Here is a 26,617-nt window from a genome sequence, read left to right on the forward strand (position 1 = left end):
AGAGACTTATTTGGTAGCTTTTCCAAGCATGGGTCTCTCTTCCTGAGCAAAGTACAAGCTGGAATTACTCCTGCACCTGTACTGCTTTTCATGAGAATCACACTTTAAAAGATCTCTTAATTAAAATCTGTTATTAAACAGATATCATAAGGAAATCACTTACATGAACAACTGGTACTAAGTGGCCATTTAAGCCAATTTTTTGTAAATTTAGAGACAGTCTTTGGTAAGGTTCAGAGTCAGACAAACATTCAAGTGACCGTCTTTGCTGAGCTCCTATTGCAAAGTAGGGAAAGACGCTTATGGAGCAGCAAATCTAATTTTGTGTTTACTCAATTTTACGAGCAATTAAAAATTCATTTTTCAAGTAGGTGCTTTTCCTTCCCGGTATTTTCTGAGCAACTGCTGACTTTTTGCTGTCTCTGAGAGCAGACCTTTGGGACAAGAGTTCATAATTACGGCCTTGTATCAAAATCTGATCCAGCATAATTTTACAGAAACACTGATCCTGAATGCAATTAAATTACTTGTAGAAAAGACAGACTGCATTTCATTTTTTCCCGATCTTCACATATATTCAACATTGTGGAGATTTCTGTTACTTCTTTTAATAGCTTTCTGAAATTTGGTGCAAAGATCCGGTCGTGGCTGCTGTAATTTATGAACTCGCCTGTGGAATTACACACTTTATTATTTTTACTTGCATCTGCTTTTATGTCTGAAAGTGCCCAGTGGTCACTATAAGCATGTTCCATGTCAGTGCTGCTATCAGCCCCCACCAACAGAAGGCAGCTGATGCACAATTCAGCTGGAACTCACATCTTCCTGGTCTTTATGCCTGACACTGTTAGTACAACGCACAACGCAGCTCCAGCTGCTGAAGACACAACCAACCATGGCCGTGCCTGATGTACCGAGCCACAAATTCACGGCACACAGCTGCAGCTGTCCTCAACTCTCCAAAGGGCCAAAGCAAAGCCCTAAAGAGGAGCTTTTTCATTTCAGATATTTTTATTCATGGCTCTGAATGTGACAAGCTCACTAGAACAGAAAAAACAGAGTACAGAGTCAAACATCTGCGCTAAGCAATCCACCTCCACAGCCCAGAAAGCGCCACTTCCAAGGAAGACGTTATGGTTGCACTGAAATCTGTCGCCTCTTTCTCTCTGCAACCTCTACTTTGAAGTCTAAGTATCTGACTAACAATTCGAGGCACAGCAAGTCTGTGATACAGGAACCATCCAAATATGCAGAGGGCAACCCAAGCGGCCAAAGCCACAGGTTAACTCTGTAGGGAGGGACTTTGTAGTGACTGGGACTCCTGAAAGTAAAATAACGACAAACAACTCTGCGGTTACTTAAAAAGCTTTTCTTTGCTTCCATTTACCATACCCGAACTCTATAGACTCGGTACACAGACCTTGCAATCAACCACTGCTGATGGTTTTGTTTGGAAAAAACCTCCACACCTGAGATTCTAAGCTGACAGGTGGGCACTCGCAGCTCCATGACCATGACAAGATTATTACATGTCTATAAACTTAATCAACTGCAATAGCCACACAGAACTCTCTGCCATATATAGTGTTATTTCAGCTATAATTTTTTAGGTTTTCCCAGTCTGAAATCTGATATTTGTGCAAATGCACAAACCTCCTGACCCACAAACCTCCTCTCCCTGGTTTACATACCGGCTCATCATTTCCAAAACAGAACAGATGTCTGGTTTTTGCTGACATCCAGACAACAGCTATCAATTATATCCGTAATAACCAGCACCTGTCAGGGCAAGATTTCATCTTTACATAGACAGCATTATATAAAACTAATCCAATAGACTCATCTTTCAGCTTTCCACCATGTTTTTCTTCACTAGAATCTGCTAAATTAAGGTTTAAAAACCAGAACAATAATGGGGGGGGAACCACCCTTGCACAGGCAGGAAAGCTTTATGGAACGACACAGCGACCAGGCGTAAAGCTCAAGTTCTGGGCAATTTCAGAGGCAATCAGACAAGTGTTTCCCAGCACTATACTTGTTTTTTTTCCCTAGCCACTTTTACGTTGCAATTCAGATTTGATGTTGACTTAACATCAAACTGTCCATCAGCAGTATCCCAATCAAATAAGTACTTAGAAGAAATAGCCAAATATTTTCACCAGTTTCTCAACCACAATATTCTCTGCTTTTACATACTGTTTTTCCCTATGTTTGTCTTGAGATTAAACTAATAGCTTTGAAAAAGGCCAAAGAGAGCTTTGTTTCAAATCTGTACAACTTCAGAAGTGTAATTAATAAGTATAGAACATTTCCTATACACATACTGTAGGATGGATGAAACATGCACTTTCCTTTCAGCTAATCTCAGACCCCCAAGACATTCTGTAAATCAAATTTTAAGTTGGATGTATCATTTGTTCTTGTCTTTCTAGTCTAGCATGAAATTTAGATGGAAGAATGTTTCGTCCACAATTCTGCTAGGAATGCCTTTTGAATACAAGTTTGAATAAAACTGTGGCAAAAGTATTCTCAAAACATGTCAGAAGAAACACTACAAATAAAACAAAGGAAATAGTTCAAATCTGCTGCTGAAAGAATAAGCCCATGTAGGAAACTGCATTGTTAGGAGAGACGGGGGCAGAAAAAACATTCTCAGACATTAATACATGAAGTTGGTCTTAAGCCAAAAGGCCTCAAAGTCTCCTTAGCCTCGAAGGAGAACGCTTCTAATACAAAAGCATATTAACTTAAGAGAAATCAGAGCAACAATATTTTTGCTGTCTAAACAATGTACTAACCCAGCTACAAATAACAATGTGTATTAAGCTTACACAAACAACTAGCTAGTTTATTTATTTTGGTACCCAAGCGGCTTCATTTTCAAGTAACACTATAATACACACCCATTTTCTTTTTTTAAAGCAAAGAGACTAATATGAAATGTATAAATATGAAACCACATCCACAAAACTTATGAAACCACATATAAATACTAACATAAAATTTTTCCGTAACCGAGGCACTTTGTTCAGTTAAAAGCGGGTAACGAAACGGACTATGCCGTCAATGCTTTTTCTTTCTTACTTGGTTTGTCTCCTGGATGAGGACTTCTTTTGAGGTAGGCACCGGGTAAGGCTGCAGGGCAGCCTTTATTGTTGCAAAAATGAAATCCATATGTTCCTTAATAACAGTATCCAGGTAGTCACCTTCTGGCTGTGCTCTGTAGTACACTGTAATCTCATCTGTAGGTACCAGATTTCGCTGTAGGATACACCAAACATACTGTTAATGACAGCGAGATGACTTCCACGTATCCAAACTAAAAGATAGATATCTCTTAAGTTGAAGAAAAAAATATCTTAGAAAGATTTTTACCAGGCATTTGTTAAAAGTTTCCACAAAAGATTTATAAGAAAACAATTCTTTTGTCAGAAGGGCAGGAAAGAGGCTTGAAACATGATTTTTTTTTTTTTCCCAAAAAATAATGACCAAATCGCGTACCTTACTCAAAACGTCTTGCTTCCAAATCCATTTACCAGCTCACCCCCTTAGTGAGCTGAAGGCCTACCAAATTCATTTAAAAGCTTTTCTGGATGAGAATTTTACTAGCATTTACACACCCTGAAATTAAACCCTTGGCTCTTTATTGAACAAATGTTCAATCAGTGACATTTTCTTAACACCCAACAGTCTCCCAGACATTTTGGTATCTTTTTGGAAAGTGGTGACCCAGCTTTTAAGTTTTCATACTAGTTCTGTCACATCTCGCGTACTTACATATACCTCAGAAAAAGAGCAGTTCGCCTGAATGGTACACTCTTTAAAGCTGAATTAGAGCGAAATTCTGCTTCAGTAAGAAAATGGTTTCGAGGAAAAAAATAGCAGCACTAAGAAAACTTTATTTCTAAAATCTGCTAAAAGTAATGACTGCCCTAATGCCAGGAATAGTTACTGTGGTGTTTTATTACATGTACACTTTTATAACTGGAGTGGGAACGAAAGAATGGCAGAATAAGTGCACATTAGCATCATGTGAATTATTAGGCAAGATTAAGTATTTTGATATTCATTTAAGTAAGAACAAATTATGGCTTTATGTTATGACAGAAGTAAATTTAAATCATCCAGCAACTTATGAGAGAGTTTTCTTTTCATGGCCACATTCCTTCCTGCTTTTATTTTACACAGAAATAAATCTACATAGGCTTTATATATATATATATATATATATATATATATATATATATATATATATTTTTTTTTTTTTTTAACATTACTATTACTATTTTGGTACAGGTTTGTAGTTTTGTAGTTTTTCCGTCTTATACTGGAGATTCATGCAGATTCTTAACTGTACAGATATCTTTTCCAAAAACATATCCCATGAAAATTTTCTCTACACACCATTTAGAGCTCTTGCCAGATTTCTTCAGACGTAAGTCTGAAAAAGATGCAAATTCTAGCACATTGCCACCAACTTAGTCAAGGAGGAAAACTGTACATATATTGCAGAACAACATGTTCCACATCTGCAATGTGTACGTGCATGAAGGGATGGGGGAGTGTTTGGTTTTATGAGGTTTTTTCAAACTTGAAGGTTCTGAAACCTTTAGAATTCTTTGTACCAAGTTAGATGTGACTCAATGTCCTCTTCAGATTAAAGGCTTTTCAGACTTGCCCTCACCTCCGTGGTGACCACACCTTCTTGGCACAAAATGGAGATAGTGAGCACAGCACTTTCTGGACTGGTATTGTAGAGAGAAGGAAGAGGTTCAGAGTGCTTTAACATAAAGGTCAGACTGCATCATTTGTATGTATGAGGAGAACAATTTAGAGCAGAATCGTTAATGTAGATATACAAATCAGTGCCAGAAATGCCTCCTGCAATTTGCTAAGCCACGAGTTTGGTTTTTTTGGCAATCCCACGCTCAAATGTCTCAGCTCTCCCCAGCCCAGCTGATGCATCATGCCGGAACGAGACGGAACAGAACGTAACACTTGCAGGAGGCAGGCGGGCATGACAGCTGCTTACCCGGGACTGAACCACTGCTACGTGCCTCGAAGTCAGAAAACAAGAGGGGCTCAGTACAACAAATAAATTAGTTAATGCACTGTGGGTGATGTATAGCAAGCATGTTGTTCAACTCTAGGTACTTACCAACATGGAAATTCAAAATGAAACTAATGTCTGATCAGAAATCTATACATTAGGAGAATAATAAAAAGATCTGTTTCTGCTGCAGACTGCCCAAAGATTGCTTAAATTAAAATGTCTTGCTCCAAAGCATTGCTTCCTAACCTTTTTGCGAAGCTTCTGGATGCGATTAATCACTTCCCGGGCAACTCCTTCATCCACCATGGACTGGTCTGGGGTAACATCCAGCAGAACTAAAACCTGAGATGATGCAAAGAAGACAGTTGAATAGGTAACAAACTTCAAACAAGCTGGTATTAACTCACTCAGAAGCTCAGGTACATTTTCATAGAGCTCCTCACAAAATGTGATGCTGAAGAGAGCACTTGAACACCTCCAAAATTCAGAAGATAGACTCCTGGAATTTGTTGAACTAACTGAGCAGACAAAACCACACCAGCTTTCACCTCACCATTTTCATATTACTTCTAGAGAAACTCTTTCCTTAGTAAGAAAAAAAAAAAAGAGGTAACCAATAAAATACCTGAGCATCGGAATGTGCTTCATACTGTGCAGATCCTCCTGCAACCTGATCAAAGGTGTACATGAGACGCAGATCTTCCCCATGCAGTTCATGTCCTTCTACAACAATGGTGCCTGCAGAATCGGCAGGTGAAGAGCATCTCTTACAACCAGGATGGGGTTTTTTTAAAATTCAAAAAGCTTAAGACAAGTATCAGTCTTCGACCACAAGAAATGCAGTATATTTGCACTACATTTAAATAGCAGTTTAGCACTAGTAAGAAACAAACTATCCCACATTCAGATTTTTCACACAAGCACTTCTACAGGCAGCAGAACTCACTCAAATGCAGATTCTTTAGCAACTGTTTGTGTACCATCCAAATAAAATAGAATAAAATTTAAAAATAACCTGTATCCCCAACTAAATAAAAATTTATACTCAAGCAGTTAACTAAACAGGTATAGCTGGAAAATTCACAGCTACTTGTAAATCTAGAATTGAAGCTCTGCTTTTAGAATATAAACCACTGCACATATACTCAGTTCAAATTTGATTCAGTCCTACAGAACGACTTACTCTCTACTTCATTTTGGCATTAAAATAGCACTTAAACAGGAGAACAGTGTAAGACTAGTATACATAGCCACTTCCAATCTACTGTCAGCAAAAAAATAAAAATAACTTTTCTTCTGTTCTCATTACCATAAAATTTAACTGGGTTGATAACAGAGAAGTGGGCCATAAGTTCCCTAAACCCACAGAATGATACTTCTGCATCTGTTCCTGCAAGTGCTTGATCAATACACACAAAACAAGAGCCATTGCTTGATTTTTTTGTGATGAGCCAAAGGATTTTGGATCTTCTTTTTCTGGTCAACATTGCCATTGTTCAGTGGCTCGTACCGCTACGTACCTGTCTCCTGGAACTCCTCCAGCTGCTCACTCTTCAGCTCTTTGATTGCGGCCATGACAAGCTTAAATGCACCTTTCAAGCGCTTCCCAAGCACCATGTGATCCGGTTCTGCTCTCAGCCGGACTCCGTATTTATCTTTATTAGTAGATAATGTCACTTGACGTACATTGAGCTCCTACACAAATACATCGAGATTTAAAAAATGAAGCTAAAGAACAGCCATCTCTAACAATTGTGGCAAGGGTACAAAACCAGGGGCCAGTGAAATCGTAAGTCTCACGCTACAAATTTTTTTACATGGTTGTCTCCATGAACTAAGCAATTTGCCAACACTGCAAGAGCAAATGAACCCAACCAATACTGAAACTGAAACTATCCTTCAGGAGAAGATCTCCTCCTCCTCTTCCGCCTTCAGGCCGACATCTCGCTGTTACTAATAGACACGAGTCAGCTCTCAACTCAAATCAGATCCCTATTCAACAACCTTTTTTACTTCATTGTTACAACTGCCTGAAGAGATAGAACTATTACATTTGTGTGCAGTGGCATTAGAAAATGGTCTGGCAAAATTCAGGAAGACAAATTTTGCTGAAAGAGTCTCTTCAGTACACATTATGCTAGAAAACTATAACCAACAATTTTATGGTTTAGGTAGTACAAACGCGACTCCTTCGTTTCGTCTCTTATCTGTTCATTCCAGGACCTTACTGAACAGCAAACCATCTGTCTGCTCTGCAGCACAAGAACCCTGAAGATCAGTGTGCAGGGGCAGCCAAAAAAGCTTGTAAAACCGGCAGCGACTTCAGGAGAGGCCCCAGACCGAGGATGTTATTTTGCCGCCAGAGAAACTTGGGTGCGCCCATGTTTTATAAGTAATGTGTGCAGGTTTTGTCCCCATATCAGAAGGGGAATATAGTGGTGCTGCGGGAAGTTTTACAGAAGAACTGAGTAAAAGGACAGCGTTGCTACCGTATGAGGAAAAGCCAGGGCTACAACTCTTCGGAGCAAAGAAAGCTGAAGGGGGATCTGACTGGGATTTAGAAAATTAAGAGAGAGATACGTAGGGAGTGTAAAACTGTTATTCACCGAATCCCCAAACAACCCCTGAAGTAAAGGACTATGCGGTGGAAATAGTAGGAGATTGGTTTAAAACAGAAAACAAACAAGTAGTTAACCCTTGGAACTTCATGCCGCCAGAGGAGGTCAGCAGGAGTGTACCACCAACTTCCAAAAGGAATTAAGCTCACAACAGTAGGCACATGAAAAGATGTTAAAGGAAACAGGCAGACATGTGCCCTTGAATATCTTTAATTAAATAGCTGCAGATGGCTGACGATGACAGGAAACTACTGCAAGAAGTGGCCAGATGCTCGAGCTTTCTCTAAATGGACTCGACCACTGTAGGAGCCAGCACCATGGGCTAGATGAGCCACGAGTCTAAACCACAAAGTCATCGCTTATGTTCTTAATTACAATTGTTTTCCTCATCACAGAGGCACATTAAAAACCACCATTAAAAAGACCCCAAACCTTCATTGCACGCGCTGGCCATCATAGAGTGCCAAAATTGAAAATACACAGCAAACCTCTCCGCTCTACACTTAATTCTCTCCAAAAAACAAATGTATTACACACATTATTAGTAACACCAAGAAATACTGTCTTTGTGTATACCTCCTGTAAATAACGGCACTGCTTCCCAATGTTATTTTGTGCCTTTTTAAGAGACTGTGGTTTTTCCATTGCTTTGTAAAGCTAAGTAAGAAATACACACAAGGCAGGACTTGTTACCTACGTTTCCAGTTTCATATGACCTCACTCTCTCTATTCTTGGTGTAACGTACCAGGGACGGATCTTGGAGAGTTTTAGTTGCCAACAAGCAACTCTTCGATGGGTACAAAGCTGCACGTATCTGGAGCACATTTCACTATAATTTGGCAGGTTTTGTCTGTCAGACTGCCCAATACTTGAAGCATTTTGTGTTTCAATCTCCACTAGAAGGTTGTAAAGTTTACGTCAACATCATACAAAATCACCAAGTGCATTTGGCAAGCAAGCTACTCCGAGCCATTTAGGAAGCAGAAGTAAAGGGTATTGTCAGTGTGACAGGACTAGCAAGTAGCTAAACATTTAGATTGAGAAGTAATGCTTAAACACAACCTCTGAGCCACAGCCTAATTCCCTAGGAAGTCCTACTGACAGGAGAAGCCAAGAATACAACGGAATCTAGTTTTATTCAATACATCTTTTAGGAAATGTAATGAAAAGTACCAGTACTTCAGAAATTCCGTTTTAATGGGTCCTGTTGGAAATGAGCCCACAAGTGGTAAATGGTGACCTCATGGGGAAAAAGAAATAACAATCCAAAAAATACCACAAATTTAAAGATGACTTTGGGCCTGATTAGATAAATTACATACAAGTCAACTCCATCAGGGCAAGTTCTCTATACTAATTAGATTAGGAGACCGCTCTTCTGCATACATTATCAATAATCAAATAGAAAGATTCTTTGAAAAAAGCGAGCCTGTCTCTTAGGTTTCTTTATATCTGCCTCAATGTGGTGCTTTGACTTAAAATAGATCTTAATTTTAGCTTCTTGATAAATAAAAAAATAGCTCCGTGACACATCTTCCAAGTCTCCTACACACGAAGTGAGGCAAGCAGTCCTTCCCACTGCCAGGGGGAGGATCTGTGTGCCGAGGCATTCCCGTGTACAAGGGCCCTTGGTTGGTGCCACGTGCCAGACTGGATCAGATCGACCAGTAACCCAGCTACGGACCTGCCAGTGCTGTGCTTCGGCTGGGCCGGGCTCTCTGAGCAAACACCCCACAGAGCAAAATAAACATTGATTGTGTAATACTGTAAGAAACAAAATACTGAAGGGCCACACGCTACCACAGTTCACACGTCAGTTAATTCAGCCCATTCATGGATTCAATCTACGACTTTACTGTAACACCATTAGTGTTATGAAATACTGGTAGACCTTGAATTTGTTGAAGAGGAAGTCAATTTTCTGTTTTCTTAGAGTCATACATAGAGGTGGAAATCGAAGGGTATACAAGGGTGGATGCAAACAAGATTCTGGTTGTGCATAGTGTAAAATTTACTCAGAGAAAAGCTTTCCCTGGAAGTAGTTAGGCAGAGAAGGCCTGAACTTGTAAAAGGCCTCAAGTACAAATGAATAAAATGCAACCGTGTTCTGCTGCTAAACGCGCTCTGTATTTATTTCCTTTTGAGAGCTTGGTCATTTTTGCATGACAACTCTATACTCTTGACAGTTCTAATATTAAAATCCATTTATTTAAGTGATTTGCTATGTTCCGATGATTATAGCGTAAAAGTGCAGATCAAAGAATACAGCTACTTCTGAAAAAGAGATGAATGAAATTTTTGAAGACCTGACAAGTGTATTTTTCCAATTCTTCTGTCAGCAACTGCATGAAATCAAATGGTGTAATTTTTCTTACAGATTACCTCTGGCACCTGCAAATTTACTAGAAACACACTTCTGGCAATAACTAAAGGTTCTAAAGCTCTGAATATGTAGCAGGTTGATGCACAAAGCTGCAAATACAGCCCAACTAATACTACCCACTCTGCTTGTATTCATTAACGTCTTTAGCTCTGAACGGTTCTAGTAAACAACCAGATTGATTGCCATGGAATACAGTAAAACACATATGAAGCCTCAGCATCAGCTTGTTGAATTTTAAGATACGTAATAGAAACAGGACAACAGACAGTATTTTGTGTTTGTGCTTCCACAAAGGTATTTGAGTTTGTTGTAACTCATCTCCCCAAAGAACATACCTTAGCTTTGTTTGCAGTGGCAAATTAATATGAATTAAAACATACTTTTATACAGTCCAATTACGTAGTAATTCATCAAGTTGTTAGCTTCTTTGTTACCTTTTACCAGCTGTAAAAGTTGACAGTGAATTTTGTCAGCTATCTTTTTGGAAGTCATTTGAGTAAGCAACCTCATCTCCTTTAAAGTGGCTTCTGTAAAATCCACAAATCCAGTTTTCAGAGCAAGAAAATGTGAGACACTAGCCTAAATCTGACAAAATTTTGCGATTGAAAAGATCCAGGTATTGAAATGATTAATTGTAATACCAAATCTGAAGTGAAGCATCACAACTGCCAATTGTAAGAAAAATAATCAATAAGCTAACATGACAAAAAAGCCCTACCAATCCCGCTTGCAAATAAATTCAGATTTTTTAATTAAAATTCCTTCAGTGCACAATTCTTAAGAATGTAAGTCCCACAGTAATCAAAAGCAAGAAGCATACAACACCGATCTAGCAGTCCTGTGCACTCAGTCACGACTCCGTTAGTCAGTGCTCTTAAGTTGGAGCCCACAGAATTTTTAGAAGCCTTCCTCAGATGTGCGTTTAGGCTTGGGGAGACATGGTATTGCGGGAGTAATACATAATTAGAAGTTTAAGAGACCCTCTGCTGCTTCAGTCACCTCTCAAATTTTTTAGAGCGACACGGTTGCTCTCTCCATAACAAGCGAGGTGAGTTGATCTTGCTTGGGTAGATGCAGATTTTTGTTCTCTTTGTCAATGCAAAGCAGCTGATGGTGAGAATGACAACTTGAACTAAAAAAGTTCCATCGCATTTTAAGCGTATGACTAGATCTTGTGTTACAGAACCCTCTGAAGATACTTATTGAAAGGACAAAAGTATCTTTAACCTACCAAGGACAGGTGTATGATAAGAGCCATGCCATTTCTGAACAAGGGGAAAAACCCTTAGACACTGTACTGTCAGTGGTTACTACTATAGAAAAAGAACCTATCTCACTTATCTTTGAAGATCCATTTCATTGCCTTTAGCGAATGCAATAACACTTATGGAAGAAGAGAAATCCATTAAATAAAAAGCATCATAACCTTATACTTCATGTCCTACCAACATGCCTTAGTACGGCCGTTGGAACTGACTCTGTCATGAACATATATAAACTGATCTGGAACGTGACAGATTCTGACAAATGAAAGATGACACGAAGGTCAAAGGCCAATTATCAGTAGAAACACATTTTGTTTAATACTCCAGAGGCCATTTAACAGAAACACAAACTAAAGACAGATTGCTGAACCCACCAGTTCTGTATTATATCAGCTCTATGAAACACAGAGTTCCTAAGGTGATCACAACAGGGTAAGAGTTTCCTGAAGACAGCAAGGAGACAAAGCTCTCTGCAATGCCAGATCCAAAGCTTCAGTGCTGTGGATGGAGCTGGAGAAAAGGAACCACTCTGAACTGTGGAGAATCCCTGCGTTTCCATCCGGTTACTCTACTTGAACACATAGAAGCCAAACACTAATATGACAGTAGCTCGGGAAGTACACTGGAGGTAAAACAGGACAAAGACTTAAGCTGTAACAGTAATCTGGTTTTAGTATATAGGCTACAAGCACTTAAAATACAAGATGACGACAGACTTCAGAGGATAATGCAATTATCCCTATGGCTCACCTTCCAGATGTGAAGTTATCACGGGAGGGGAGGGAAGGAAGTCTTTCATAAATGTTCAGATGTACAACTATGCTGCTGTTCATAATTCTTTTTCTTCTGGTTTTTACTCATTTAAACAGAGATTGTTTCATACCATCAGATTTGAGCGCACAAGACATAAGGCTAAGCTTGCAGTTCACATGCCTTCAGAAACGGTATTAAGACTTCTGCATGAAATCTCTTATAACAGTTCAGGAAGTTGATATTTTGGGGGGTTGTTAGTTTTTGTATTACGCTGTACTTCTCTAACAAGGCCCTTGCATTGTAGCTAGTATCCCTTCCTCAGAAATGTTTTTATCAGGAGGTCTTGAACAGGGGGCAACATGTGAACAAGTACCTTGGCGTTTTTGTTTTGCAAGACCACTCCTTCAGTTCTCATCCGAGAGGAAAGCTGGCGTGTATTCCGCTTTGTCGAATTAAAAGCCACACACAAAGATTGCATAAGGGAAGGATTCAAGTGAAAATCCAGACAGTTTACTACACAGAAATTATTGCCATGAAGTAATCCCCAATTTACATTCAAGACTAATGCATGCATTCCGCTCAACGTCAACAACAAATCAGTTCCTTTGGAATTCTGCTTTCTTAGCAAAGAGCTGCTATTTGAAGTGCAATTCTTTCCTCCCCAAAACACGTACAGTTACAGAGATGAAGTCATGGCTTATCTCCCCAGGGAACACAATGAAACAGCTGGGTGAAAAGTGATCATCTATCCCAAGGAGAGACCACTGTGGCAAGAGGGAATTAAGGCTGCTCAGAAAGAACAGCACTGCTTCACCAGGCTGGCTCTTCCACCCCGCCTCAGGTCTCCCCGCGGAGATATTACCGCCTCTAACTCCCTGCTCCGCAAAGCAATTATAGAGCCCCCAGGCTGCTAACACTTAGAAATTACACATAGCATAGCTCATGGTATCAAATGCATGATCACGACAGGTTTAAGTAGTAAGAACCACCGGTTTGCAAGGTGTTTTGAAGGCCCAAACACCTAGAAAAAAGTTCAAAGGCGCACTGGCATAGTAGCTTTTTTATTTTCCTTTTTGTTTTGAATAAAGACACCAGAGGTCATCAAAATTAATCACTGTAGCTGAAACACTCTTCCTTCTCACCATTCCCTCTTACTGTTTCATTTCTCGTGTACATCACAGATGTGAAAGAAGATGCACATAAATCTATTTGTAATGCAATTTAATTGAACATGAAAACTAAAAAAATCTCACTCTACAAAGAATCTTTTAAGCATTCAAAAAGTAGTAGACTTTGTCCCTTCACTACAACTTCTGAAATGCAGAATGGAAGTTTAAAGACTTATTTATAGTATAGACAGATAAATGAAGTTTATTTATAAGCAAACTCCTTTTTAATTTATTTCTTAAAATACTATGGATTTTTACATGACTGACTAAAAGCAGAAAGTGCAGCCAATTTCAGGAAGTTCTGCTCGAAAGAACAAGAAGGGGCTTTTGTCCAAAGATTCAGAAGTAGGGCAGGCTGAGTTTCTCTAACGGACACACATTGAGAGAGTATTGCAGTGGCATACAGGAGCAGATGAGTGTAAGAAATTGTATAGACTAACATCATCTTTATCTGACATTTTATTTCCTAAACAACATTCTTCAAAAATCTTGACTGGTCCCCTGTTCTTCCTTACATGGAACTCCTCCTCTCCATCAGCCCTTCCAAACCTGTTGAACTGGTTTTAATGCCCTTCAACTGAAGGAGATCACAAATTCTACAGTCCACCTCTTGGACAACATTTAGTTGACTACTGGCTTATTTTATTTCAGAAAATGTTTTTTTTTTCCTTTCTCTGATCAAGAAAAAGAACATTTCTACTCGCCTCTTAGTTCTATGTGGTCAGTTTGAGTGATTAAGTATTTCTCAACACTACAACTAAGGATCACCACCTATTTACATTTATTTCTGTACACAGTACCCCTTCATATCCCTTTTCACTACAATTCTCTTTTAAATTCATTTTACCTGGCGATTTATTAATATCATCAACATGGAAGGTTGGGGTTTTGTTTGTTCGGGTAACTGACACACATAATCCAGTTAAGTATCGTGTTCACTGTGTTCTTACCTCAAGTATGTACTTCTCTAAAGACCTGACATTTTCCAGAGCTTCAGGATCCTGATGGATAACAACTACTTCTTTCAAAGGATACTGGGGAGAAGAAAACAAAACAAACTTTTGTCTTTCCAACTGAAAATAAAGAACTTCAGAAATTATTTATCATTTGAAGTATTTTATTGTTGAACTCTGTTTGCTATTCTAAACTTGATTATTCAATTTTCCCAGGCTTACCCCAAAGTTACAAAGCTATTGCACATTCCCAAGGTATTGATAAGAGATGTTAAGAGTTCTAACCTTTACTGGAATGGTTTTTCTGTCTCTGATTACCCGTCCAAGCTCAATAACAGACTGCAAACAAGAAACGGCACTTTCGATTTTTTTGTTGATGAGATCCTCCCTAGATTAAAAAGGAAACAATATATTGCTTCATTTTCATTGTATCTGTCTGAGCAGATTGAAAACATTTTACCATCTTCTCTGAAATATTCTATGAGAGACTTAATTGTGCCCTGTTTGGGGCAATTTGAAAAATGAACAAACAGGTTTTCTTTCTTTGTGGAGAAGATGAGGAAATACCTTGCTGAAAACAACAAACAGAGCTATTTTTCAATCATCTTTTGTTAGCACCTCTCACAAGATGGAGACGGTGGATTGAGTCATTCTACCTATTCTATTAATATCCAATAAAAAGTAAGATATACACTAATAACACCAAAGAAGATGCAAAAATACCTATAATGCAACCAACTGACTGGATCACAATTTATAATCTTTTCCAGGAATTCTAGATATTTTAGCTTGATATTTTAGACAGTCTTGTCATCTTTCCTGGCTTCATCATTTTTTCTGGCTTCATCATTTTAACACCCTTCTGTTTTGAGGCAAGGCAGGACTGGGGCTTTTTTGGCCTCTTCTTTAGGTTTGGTTTGGGTTTTTTTTTTGTTTTGGATTTTTGGTTTGAGTTTTCTTTGAGTAAACTGACATTCTACATTTTCTTTCAAGTGTACTAGCGGCCAACAGTTCTGAGAATGTGGTTTTCTTGATTTCTCGAGTGGCTGCATAAATTTAAAACTGTGCAAGTGTCATACCATGACCAGAGGTACTGGATCAAAAGACAGTCGTGAATCAAATGAACAAAGTTCTTGCTGTAATATAAATAGCAAAAGTCCCGGGATGAAAACCATGCATCCAATAAGGACTGTCCAGAACAACAGAACTGGTAAAGCAAGACTTACAACTGAAATGTCCCCATCTTCTGCACTAGGGATTTCATTAAGATGTTACTACCTATTTTGAAGCTTTTGTTCTTCCAAAAGCCAGTCTCCAAGATGGTCCTCCAAAAACTTGGAAAAACACACAAATTGTGAGACAGAAAATTTTGCTCCCAGAAAGGTTCGTATTTTATAATGTGGCAGCATTTCAATATTACTTGTTATTACTTAACAACATTGTGAAGCCACAAAACGAGAACAGTCTTCATGGACTGCGTGCACATCCACCAAATGTAATGCAACCAATCTGTTCAGACACTAATCAATCAAGTAATACCTCAGTGGGGTTTGTAACACAGATATTGAATCAAGTTCAGTTGCGAAAGTGGCCAAGTGCCTTGGCTTTATCTGTACGTAGCCATCATATTGTTAAACTACTATTTTCTGTTAACTGCATCCAAAAATCTCTCTTATTAACTGACAATATTGTCCTTACACAGCTATCAGAAAAACATTCAAAGAAAAACGCAATTATGTGCATAGCAACTCAAGGTAGAACTCTAAAATTTCAATAATTTAGTTCTGAAAACATGCCTTTTTATATGACAAAGGGAACAATTGGTACATAGGGGATCCAGTAAATTACACAAACTAGTAGTAGACAAAAATCCAAACAAAGTACTAGAAAAAGAGAACAGCCCTGCAAGCCATTCAAATACATCTTAGGTTTGCATGATGCAGCAGCAACTCAGTCAGCACTAACAAGAATAAGAAGTGACTAAAGCACTTTTAAACGCTCATGCTAAGCCCATGCCTGAACTGAGTTCCTGCAAGTAGCTCACTGTCCTTCCATTACTCCATCCTACAGGAGCCCAAAGCCATTTCTGAGAGCTCACTGATGATTTTTGCATTCTTTGATTACATATTCTTCACAGCACTTTCCCAGGGAACAGAAAATCAGCACCATCATTATGTCAATCTCAAACTCCTTGTTGCAATAACATGCACTATTAAAGCTATCAGAAAGAACATACCCCTTCCTCAAAGGATATAGTATCCATAAAAGACACATTACTATAAGGTTTAAATTTTTAAACTGGCATGTAAAGTATCAAGGTCAGCTCCCTTGTCCTTGAGGCTTTTCAAACTGAGCTGCAATGCAAAAGGGAAGCTTGCTTCTCTCCTACTTGGTGACTACCAGCAGACTGCGACGCAGGCACTAACTTCACCCACTAACATAGCACCAAGGCATTAATGAGCAATTCAGTACTGCAATACTAGTGTCTCCTTTGGCTGGACAAAAGAAAAGAAAAACAAAACAAAACCAAACCCAACACCACCACAAAAAAAACTCCAAGCCAAAAACCACACACACCCTCCAAACCAAGACAACTTCAGGTGTCAAGTTCTGTCTGGGTTGAGTCGATGCCAAGATAACGCAGAGCACATGTCCAGTACAGCCACCACGGACCCAAACCTTTGTGACACACCGGCACTTACAGAAATCCTCATCCCTCAGCATCCAAAGAAACGATCTGTCAGGAAAGTTCTCTCTCATGTTGTGCATCCTCTTACAAGGAAGTGGCAATCTCTGGACAATGGTCTAAATTCTTGATCTGAAGCCAAAAGAACTCACTCCTCTGGCTCTGTATGTGGTCCACACAAAACAATAATTCTAATCCACACGGGACCTGGCATCAGCATCCACTACAAAAGGCCTAGAGCTGGGGGATGCACACGTTCTCGCAAACATACAGCCCGCGAGGAAGTTTTATAATCCTTTTGGATTCATAGGTAGGCATTACAGCTCCTAGTCAGCCCAAATTTTCAAGAGTAAAAAGGATATTCCATGCCCACCATAAGCAGGAAACATTATGAGTTGGGAACGTGCATTCCTCCTCATTATTTCCCTTCCTACCTACAATCCTTGAACCCAGCACAAGTCTGTTGCCAAAGCATGGAGGGAAAATTCCCAGCTAACTTTGACAGTGGGGTGTGAAGTATATTGCTAATGAATTGTTCTCCTTCAGCAGAGATTTACATTAATCAGAGTTTAATCAAAACTTAAACCAGTTTTTGCTTATAGGAAAGAATGTGTTATCTATCAACCTAAAATTCTTCCTGAGGCAAAGGAATATTCACATTATTAAAGCAGCTTGTTTTCCCATTATGCAAAACTGTTTTGAACACAAGTGAAGAAGCACTGTTCTGTGAAATGAGAAAAACAACAAAAAACCAACATATAAACCCAACCAAAAACCGGCCAAACCCCAGATAACAGCTGTCTCTTACCTCACTTGGGGAAGCATGAGGTAGTGGATGCTTTCTGTATTCTTTTCCTGAACCGAGACCGGATCGATAAGCGTCTTCAGATTCTGGTACATCAGTTCAGTGATAAATGGAGTATATGGTGCCTGTAATGTTGGATTCAATCATCATCTTTTCTTTATTGTTCGTCCATGATGAATCACTAATACTTATTAATTGCATAAGGACAGTTCAGCAAAAACAATGCTTACACAGCATCTTCAGTGCAGAACTGTGATGTTCTTCAAAATGTTGACTGAAATAAATGATGTAATTGCTACTACTTATTCACCTCCTTACTGAGATTTACATTTTACTTTTGTGCATCAGATAAGAAATCATAATGTCTCTTTGTCGGCCAGGTGATACTTGCATTCTTTATAGCACCATGGGCCAGATAAGCTAATAAAAAGTGGATGTAGAAAATGAAACTGTGCTACACAAATCAGTAGCAACATGTTTTTTCTTCCCATGCATTCAGCCTCTGTAGCCCTAGTTTCTACAGTCTGCTTAGACACAAAGATGCATGCTTTTAGATTAACTACATTAAAAATGTCAAATAGTTGTAGTGGGCTGTAATTCCCTTACCATAAGTCTGCACATGGAGAACAAAACACTAAACAAGGTTTCCAAGGCCATAATGCAGTCTTCAGTCCCATTCTCGCCCTATTTGAAGAATTCACCAAGAAAAAACAAACGACGGCAATTTTAGGAAGTGCACTTCAATAAACTTCAAAAATTTCTTACATTAATGCAAGAAACTGTTTTCCTAAACTGTTTTAATTTTGCTCAAACCCATTCAGCATGTAAAACTGAGTTATGGAGCGTTTCATTTGTTTGGTCTTCCTCAAAGCAAAGAGAAGGAAAAACACCATGTTATCTTCTCATTCCCACTATCAGGTACACACTGACCATATTGAAACCATAGCATAAAGATTTTGGGTAATGCCATGAAGCTGCTATGGATTCAACTAACATAGACTACGAGGATTTTGTTTACAGCACAAGACTGCCGAAGCAGATACCTACCTTTAGTCTTCTGCGGTTCATTCTAACATACCAGTTGGTCAGAATATCAACAAACTTCACTAATCGAGGGACCACGGTGTACAGCCTGTAAGCTGGAAGCAAAAATGTTTCCCGGAGTTAGTATTTGCCCTCTGCATCAAGCTCCTCACTTAAAGAAACACATTATCGTTTGTAGCTCTGGTGTTAAACATAAAACTTGAGCAGAAGCACGTATGTTAGCAAGATCCAAGAAGTGATTAGACATATTATTATGTTAAAACCATATTTTGAACTTGCACATGTCATCAGTTCTCATGCTTCAAGACAAATACATCTACCACCAAACTGCTCCCTTAATCCTACACAAACACGCATTATGGAAGCCTTATGCTTTTATCTGACTCGTAAAGAGGATAGTGGATAAGAGACTATTAATCGCAAAGGATTTGGCAAATCCTAGATTTGCACATGCTGTAAATACAGCCAAGTCCCTAGAAGTTTAACAGAAATTAATGTAGAATCATACAATAAAATTTTATTACCAATTACTGCCAACATTTTCTTTTTTGTTTGCCAGGTTTAAAATGAGACACCTATTTCAATGAATTCTCCCTGAATTACTTGCAATTTTTTATTATTTTTCTAAGTAACACAGTAGGCTAAAAGAATGTAAAGTAACAGCAAGCCTGATGAGGTAAGAAGATAAACATAGCTCTATTTTCAAGTTCTGTGTAACTTAAAAGAATGGAGAACTGCCAGCATGAAAAAGAAGGTCATCATGAGCATCACTATGCAACTGGGAAAACAAATTTCAGTTGTTCACAAGAGAAGGTGGGGGGGGTGGGGGGAGGCGAGAAGGGACCTTAAATAGGACTCACTTTTCTAAGGAAAAACTTACATATAATTTCTCTGAAAGCAAAGAGCATTTTGATCTCTACTCTGAATCAGTTTTATTAATCAAGCAGCTACTGAATAAAATGGAACTTTGCCTTAAAAGCCTCACTACACTTTTCATTGCATTTTCTAAACCAGAAGTGTTTTTAAAGGCAGAGTACTCGTATTTAGACCTAAAAAGGAAATGCTCAGAAGATTCATGCCATGGTGGGGAAGACATTATTTCTGTGAGTATTTGTATTCCTAAAAAAATTCCCAGCTCTCTTCTAGCTATGCATTATCTAGTTAGGAGACTGGTTAAAAACAAACAAAAAACCTTAAAATAACCACCCGTCGGGGATAGTATGTCTTTAACAAGAGATTCAAGCTAGCCTGGAAATGCGCGTTTTCCCCCTCAACAGCTGTAATCCTAGTTCACAAACCAAAATGTGGAATCTTACTTTTTCAGGACTCAAGCAAAAGGCACACGTGAACATGGAACCACACACACATGCAGACACGGGCACACCCATACTTCATTTCAGTCATCAGGAGAAAAGTCGTTTTGTAAAATCATTTATTGTATTGGGCACTTTTAGTAGGAAAAAAAAAGGGCTTAATAAGGCTTACTGTTTTTAAATATGGAATTTTACCCCCCCCTTAAAAAGCACAAAGGATTGCTTGCCCTATTACTTTCCATAATATCTTCCCAATACCTTACTACTTGCCCTATTTATCAAAGGGCCCAAATCCCAGGAGTTTCCATCATAACAGATGAAGTTCAGTGGAGAAACTATACGACCCTTCAATAGCTAATAATTCCTTTGGTTGGTTGGACCTTGCCCAAGTTTCTCTGCTCTCTAAAGCACCCAAAGCTGGAGCGTGCACAGGTACCCTCCCCTGCCCAGCCTCAGGCTGTTCAAGTGAGGTCAACGCTGAACTGTCAGGGACTCCATTTAGGCTGAAATACTGCTGGCTATTCAAGCTACTACTAGAAACTGGGGCAGAATTAACATGAGTTTTACTTAACGGCAACATTTTTCTAGAGGCAGGCAATTGGTGTCAAATTTAGCTCCACTCTAAAATACACTTGATTGAATGGAAGAAGCTCAGCTCAGTTGGAACACTTTTCTGGTCAGTGGTGTCTCCTTGCCATTTGGAGTTTGAAGGCGGTGTGTTCTTACACGTGATCAGAGGGAAGAGCACGTTACGATGCACACCGGGCCGTTTCTTCGACAGATCGTGCCCAAATGTCACCTCCACCCCACTGCCTCACCAGTATTTTAGACACGGCAGAAAACATTTTTTTAATGCATCTTGCAGATAACACAGTTGTATGGCATTAGTTAGCGAATGTAATCATTTTATGTGCACATCATGCTACATCTACAATAGCTTCTTCATTTGTATATTCTTTTTTTCATTATTATTATTATTATTTTCAAAATCTTGGCTTCTAAAATGCAGCTTGTGTAATGTATTTATCACCTTTACCCAGCATTTGAGGTTATCATTCACTGTTATATTCTTCCTTTACCTGTTCCTGACATTTTTCCTACTTCAAGTCATATGAAGTAGGAAATCTTTTAAAAAAAATCCCAAGCTAATTTTTTTAAAAAGGATCGGCACAAGAGTATCATGTCGCACTACACAAATTTACTGCATTACATTATCTATCTGACTGAATTCAGAGTTTATGCAGAAAAATAATTTGAAAATCATGTTTAGTAATCACTCCCAAATGAGATGTGTCACTCAATTGATGAGCACGTTATCTCCATCTAACACATGACAATAGCTTTTAATATCAATACTACAGTCTTGAAAGTCATTGTCATTTTCCAACAGGAATTTTCTACTCCTGTTTCAAAGGATCTTCTTTGCTTTGTAAAGATGTCAGCTAACACATCCCTTTTTATTAGTTTCACCTTCCGCCTAGAAATCCAGAGCAGAGCGTTCAAGTTTCTACTGCCATGATCATCCTCCTGCAAACGCTATTGTTTAAACTGTGCACTAACACCAAATCCCAGGAACAAATTCATTCACAAATTAATTTTCCACTATCCCGCAATATATTTTCCTCTTTACTTGCAGCATGTAATCTTGCACGGGCTCTGCATATTTCTGTTTGGCAACACATGAGACTCAATACACACTACCAACAAATTTCAAGGACAAAACTTCTGTGAAGAAGTCACAGTTGCATCAACAACAGACATCTTTTAATATATTCTAGTTTTGGTAGCTTGAGGATTCTTTCTTCCTTTAATGAAATGTCCTTAGATGACCTCATCTGAATTCTGTTATTACCAAAATGACCAACTTTATCTACTGTCACAAGATAAAACTCCTCTTACTGGTCTTGGTGAGAGTGAACATGCAGCTCTAAGAGGGGAAACACAAGAGATGACCGAAGCAGAGGAAGACTGTCCTGTGTCCTCAAACTCAGATCTGACGTTTACCTGTTTCCTCATTATCTATTATCCCACTAATACTTCTTTTCCCAAGCCCAAGTACACCTGCAGAAGGCTTCTGAAAATTCTTCAGAGAGCAACTTCAGATTACTGGTATCAGCAGGGTTGGAGGTTTATTCATACACAAGGACCGCAATGGCAAAAGCCACCTTCTTTCCAATATCTACATTTCTAGTGCCCTTAAAGGCACCAAAACCTCTGCAAATCCCGCCATGACTTTACCTGCAAGTTTGCAAGCCTGCTGGATCAGACTAACTACTTCGGGGGACTCTTGCAGCACTTTCTCTTTCCAGTTACTATTGTCTTAATATTATGTGATCATTGAGAGGTATGGGACGATGAAAAAGACAACACAAAGGAAGAAAAAACAGGAGAGTATCTTTTTACTGTTATGCAATATGCTAATGCTATTCCATCCTGCTGTACACACTCCCAATACGATTACAAAGAAATTCTCTCCAGGGAATTGTGCAGGGGAAAACTTATTCCCTGTGCTCATGTACCTCTCAAAATTATTTTACTTAGCTGGCAATAGCACTGTCCATTTTATCCTTTTTTTTTTTTTTTTTTTTTTTTTACAGCTTCCCCAAATTCTATTTGGCTTCCTTTTTACTGCTGTCTTTCAGTTACTATAATAATATTATTAATTGCTCCAAGCACTGCATAAGAGGTTGTTACGGCAACAAGCTACATCAGCACACTCATGGGATTAGCTGTGACAAAAAAAGCCTCATCACTTTCTGAAATCTCGTGAACAAGCACAGCAAAATCTGTATTAACACCCATGAAGGCAGCATTCCATGTATTATGGTAGCTGGTTAAAGATTTCCTTCATCTGAACTTTAAGTCTCATGTGGAATCTGGAAGTTTCTGGATGAAACTACACTTCTGGATTAGTTCTCTAATCAAAAATTAAACACCCGTACACACACCCGACCCAACGTGCATACCTGCCATTTCAGCTTTGAAGAACTGAATGAGTGATTGGGTGAAAGAAAGAATCCACTTATCCATGATGTTATTGCTCTCCTTAACTGTGTTCTCATTGTAAAGGAATTCTCTTCCCTCATCCTATCATCAACATAAAAACACAAAACACATTTTAAGTCATAAATGTATATATTCCAACCTCTATATAGAACCACCTGTCAGCCACTATTATTTTCTCACCTTTACTGTGTTACACTGGTTCCTTAAGAAAGAAAATTAAATTCCAGAAACATGTAAGAGAAATGGCTAAGGAAACCCTGACTCCCACTGCTCTCGATTTCACCACACCGTACCTTCAGCTACAAAGGAGGTCAGTTATTTGGATCTGTTAAAAGACAAGAAGTAGTACAGCACACAACGCTATGCAGTTGTTCTTTCCCTGTTTGCAGTATAAATCACATCTTCCAGACACAGGGTAGGACCCTGGAATTTATAGAACTCTTTCATCTAGGAGAATCTGAAGCATTTACAAGAAATGTACTACGAAGATTAATTCTATTTGGAGAAACGGTGTATAAACATAATTATTTTTTAAGAGCATGTGACGATTTCAACAGATTAAACCATATAAGAGGGTAACAACCCCAACTGAAAAAACAGGTGGAAGTTTTAGGCATCCAACATGCAAATAGTACCTTTTGTTGCTTTCCAGAACACTGATGCTTGCACCCATCTGAAAAATTTCATAACACTTTGCTGATTCTATAGGGCATCGTGAGCAAGACAAGTAAGCACAGCTGTCAGTGCCCACAGCCTGACTCTTCTCCCCGGGAACATTCTTATGACTGGTTTAAAACAGGGGGTTTATATTTTCAGATTTACAATCAGTATTTGACATCTAGTTTTAAGTATCTTTGGACTTTTCCTTCCTTCAGAGTCCAGATGAAAAATCTGGTTGGATTATCCAACCCAGTATTTATGCATCCACTTACATAGCATAAAGGAGAAGATTCTTAGGAAAGAAATGCATCTGCACACCCACAAGTGCATCGGTCCAGTGAGAGGTCAGCAATCGTTTAACCAACTACAATTACTGTGGTAATTACAGTAAGCATAAAATTAGTATTAGACTTAATCCAGGACACTGGGATTGTAGTTTCTGTCTTGCAGGAGGCAGAATTCAATGAAAAAGTTGCTTAAGCCTGTGTATGAAAGCTAATTTAAGCACTATCACCTCTAACAGCACATTCTTTTGCCTAATATGGTGCATAGGGATGGTTTCTAGACATTTAGAAAGAAAAATTACATCGGCTGAATTACCAAAAATATCTGCTTAAGCACCTGGATTTTTTAATCGAGGTCTTCCATCCCCAACTTGGCTGATCTTGCAGGATTTAATGGGATCACAGCAAAAAGCTGCAAAGCAGGGTTCAGATAATTCAAAGGTCAAACAGGAAAAACTGAAATACACTTTTGGGACAACGTGTAAGTTTGCCTGATGAATGTTGCTTAGGGATCCTGAGAGAAGGTTTGTTAAATAGTAGGGTCTGAAGTTACCAGACTTTCTTCCCAAAAGGCGTTGTTAAAAGATAAAACCATTAATTTACGTCAGCTATTTACTGTACTATTTACTGAAGTCAGCTGCCGTTATTGCTTCAAATGGCAGCTCTTCAAAGTGATTAGGCTGCTACTGCAATTTCATGTGTAGTATAAGTTTTGAACTTTTTTTGCTTAGTACCCACACTCCCATAGAGGTCTGCACTAACAAGTGGTAACCTTCCATCATTTATCTTAGCTGAAAGATTAAAATTGGTTTCAACAGAAGCTATACAATATACCCATGAAATCTTCAATTTAAATGAAAAATTACTATAAGAAAGGAATTTTAATCTTGCTTTCATTCTGAAAGTGTAGAAAATCATGTCAGTCATCCAGAATTTTTTAGCAGACTTCAAATGTAATCTACAAGTCTAAAGCATTATTGCAGATGATTTACCTTCCTTTCCACTTCATTTCTTTTTTTTTTTTTTTTCCTAAATTGTATTTATAAGTTAGCTTTAAAAAAATGAACTGTCATGTTACAGAAGGCAATCTTCTTGCTGTGGCTAATGTATTCAGTATCAAGTATTCCCAAGTTAAACATTTTAATGCAGATTCATAATTAAAGTTACAGTAAATGAGTTAGCTCAAGAAATTGTCACAGCAGACACTACTGAAGAAAACCTTTATTTTCATTACTTATTTGCAGTTCCATTTGTGTTAAATCTGTGCGCTACTCAGCAATGTTCTCAGTGCAGAGACACTTGCAGTCCAGCTGTCACCCTCCGACAGCATCCTCCCTGTGATGTGGCCATGCCTGACTACACCATGTGGGGCGACAGCAAAGCAAAAGCAGCAGCACCAAGGCAGTATTCATGACACCTACTGCCTCCAAGCTACTACGCAAACACCGATAATACAATTGCTAGAAAACCAACAAGGTTTAGTAGGAACGTTTCAGATGGATTACCCCAAGCACATGAGGTACATGGCTTTTAACTGGTGTTGAGCAAGGTGACCAGCAGCAGATCATTGCTGAGTATGTATTAATCCCATGAACTCAAAGTCCTGATCTTGTTCTCCAGTTTCAAGAGTACAAATGCAATAGCATTATCTCAAATAAAAGGGAATCAAGAGTACCCTACTCTGAGAAATGACAGCTGTTATGTCTTGACAGTCCCCTACCTTCCACTCCTTCCTGTATAATAAACTGGGTCAAGAGAAAGACGCAGAGTGCTGAGCTTTATAAAGCAGGGTACAAACAGCAAACACCACATAAATCAACAGCAAGCATCCAAAACGTGACCTAACTTGGAAGTCAGCCTTGCATTGAACAAGGGGACAAAGATCAGAGGACCTCCGGGGGTCCCTTCCAATCTAATTTTCTCTGCAATGCTAATTCACTCCAACAGTGGAAAATGCACAAAGCCCCTTCCACTTGGCTCTTCCACGCTCAAGAGATCCATACCTTATGCTGCAGGATCTGAACATTCTGAACAAGGAAGCGATATGCGTTGTACCAGGGCAGAAAGACATCCTTCAGTATATCCCTTACTCCTTCCTCCTTAAATCTCAGATTTTCTGCTCTCACCACAGGAGAATTGATCAGGTATAACCTGCAAAATAAGAAAGCAATACTTAAAAGCTTAAAACTGCATATAGTGATAGAAATGCACTTGAACATACAGTAATCCTAGAGAGCTGCATAGCAAGAGAAAGATACCCAAGGAAGCAGTTCCACACCACGAACTCTAAGGAGGACAGTATTGTAAGCCTGTGACATACTGAACATACGACAGATTACCTCCTAGTGCTACAGGATTATTTTTATGACACTGCATATGCAATTTGAATTAGCATGTAAGTTTTCTATTTTACTCTAGAAGTTATTTGAAGTAATAACACGTGCTCAGATGCTGTCACAGTATAAATCAACCATTGGATGCATGGAATTAGTGTTCATCTTTAGAATGGCATCTATTGTTTCAGTAATATTTTGAATTCTTTAACAATGACACAATACCTTTCTACTCAATCTAAATAATTTCCTCAGTTATAAAAAGCTTTGGGCTCATTGTAAACTAAGGAG

At 38.7% G+C, this 26,617-nt stretch overlaps 1 protein-coding gene across 1 annotated transcript in view; it reads right to left on the reverse strand.

Moving 5' to 3' along the window:
* The window catches only part of IARS1 (isoleucyl-tRNA synthetase 1), a 100,674-nt gene that overhangs the window by 13,310 nt on the left and 60,747 nt on the right, over positions 1–26,617 (reverse strand). Inside the window, exons 20-30 of the mRNA XM_065642476.1 lie at positions 25,997–26,144; positions 23,010–23,130; positions 18,734–18,825; positions 18,293–18,370; positions 17,690–17,811; positions 14,481–14,583; positions 14,193–14,276; positions 6,574–6,748; positions 5,679–5,791; positions 5,300–5,395; positions 3,085–3,261 (exon numbers count right to left, since the gene is read on the reverse strand). Coding sequence (XP_065498548.1) covers positions 3,085–3,261; positions 5,300–5,395; positions 5,679–5,791; positions 6,574–6,748; positions 14,193–14,276; positions 14,481–14,583; positions 17,690–17,811; positions 18,293–18,370; positions 18,734–18,825; positions 23,010–23,130; positions 25,997–26,144 — 1,309 coding nt within the window. The remainder of the gene's footprint in view (positions 1–3,084; positions 3,262–5,299; positions 5,396–5,678; positions 5,792–6,573; positions 6,749–14,192; positions 14,277–14,480; positions 14,584–17,689; positions 17,812–18,292; positions 18,371–18,733; positions 18,826–23,009; positions 23,131–25,996; positions 26,145–26,617) is intronic.

Source organism: Caloenas nicobarica, chromosome 11 (assembly GCF_036013445.1).
Source record: "Caloenas nicobarica isolate bCalNic1 chromosome 11, bCalNic1.hap1, whole genome shotgun sequence".
Lineage (NCBI taxonomy): Eukaryota > Metazoa > Chordata > Aves > Columbiformes > Columbidae > Caloenas > Caloenas nicobarica.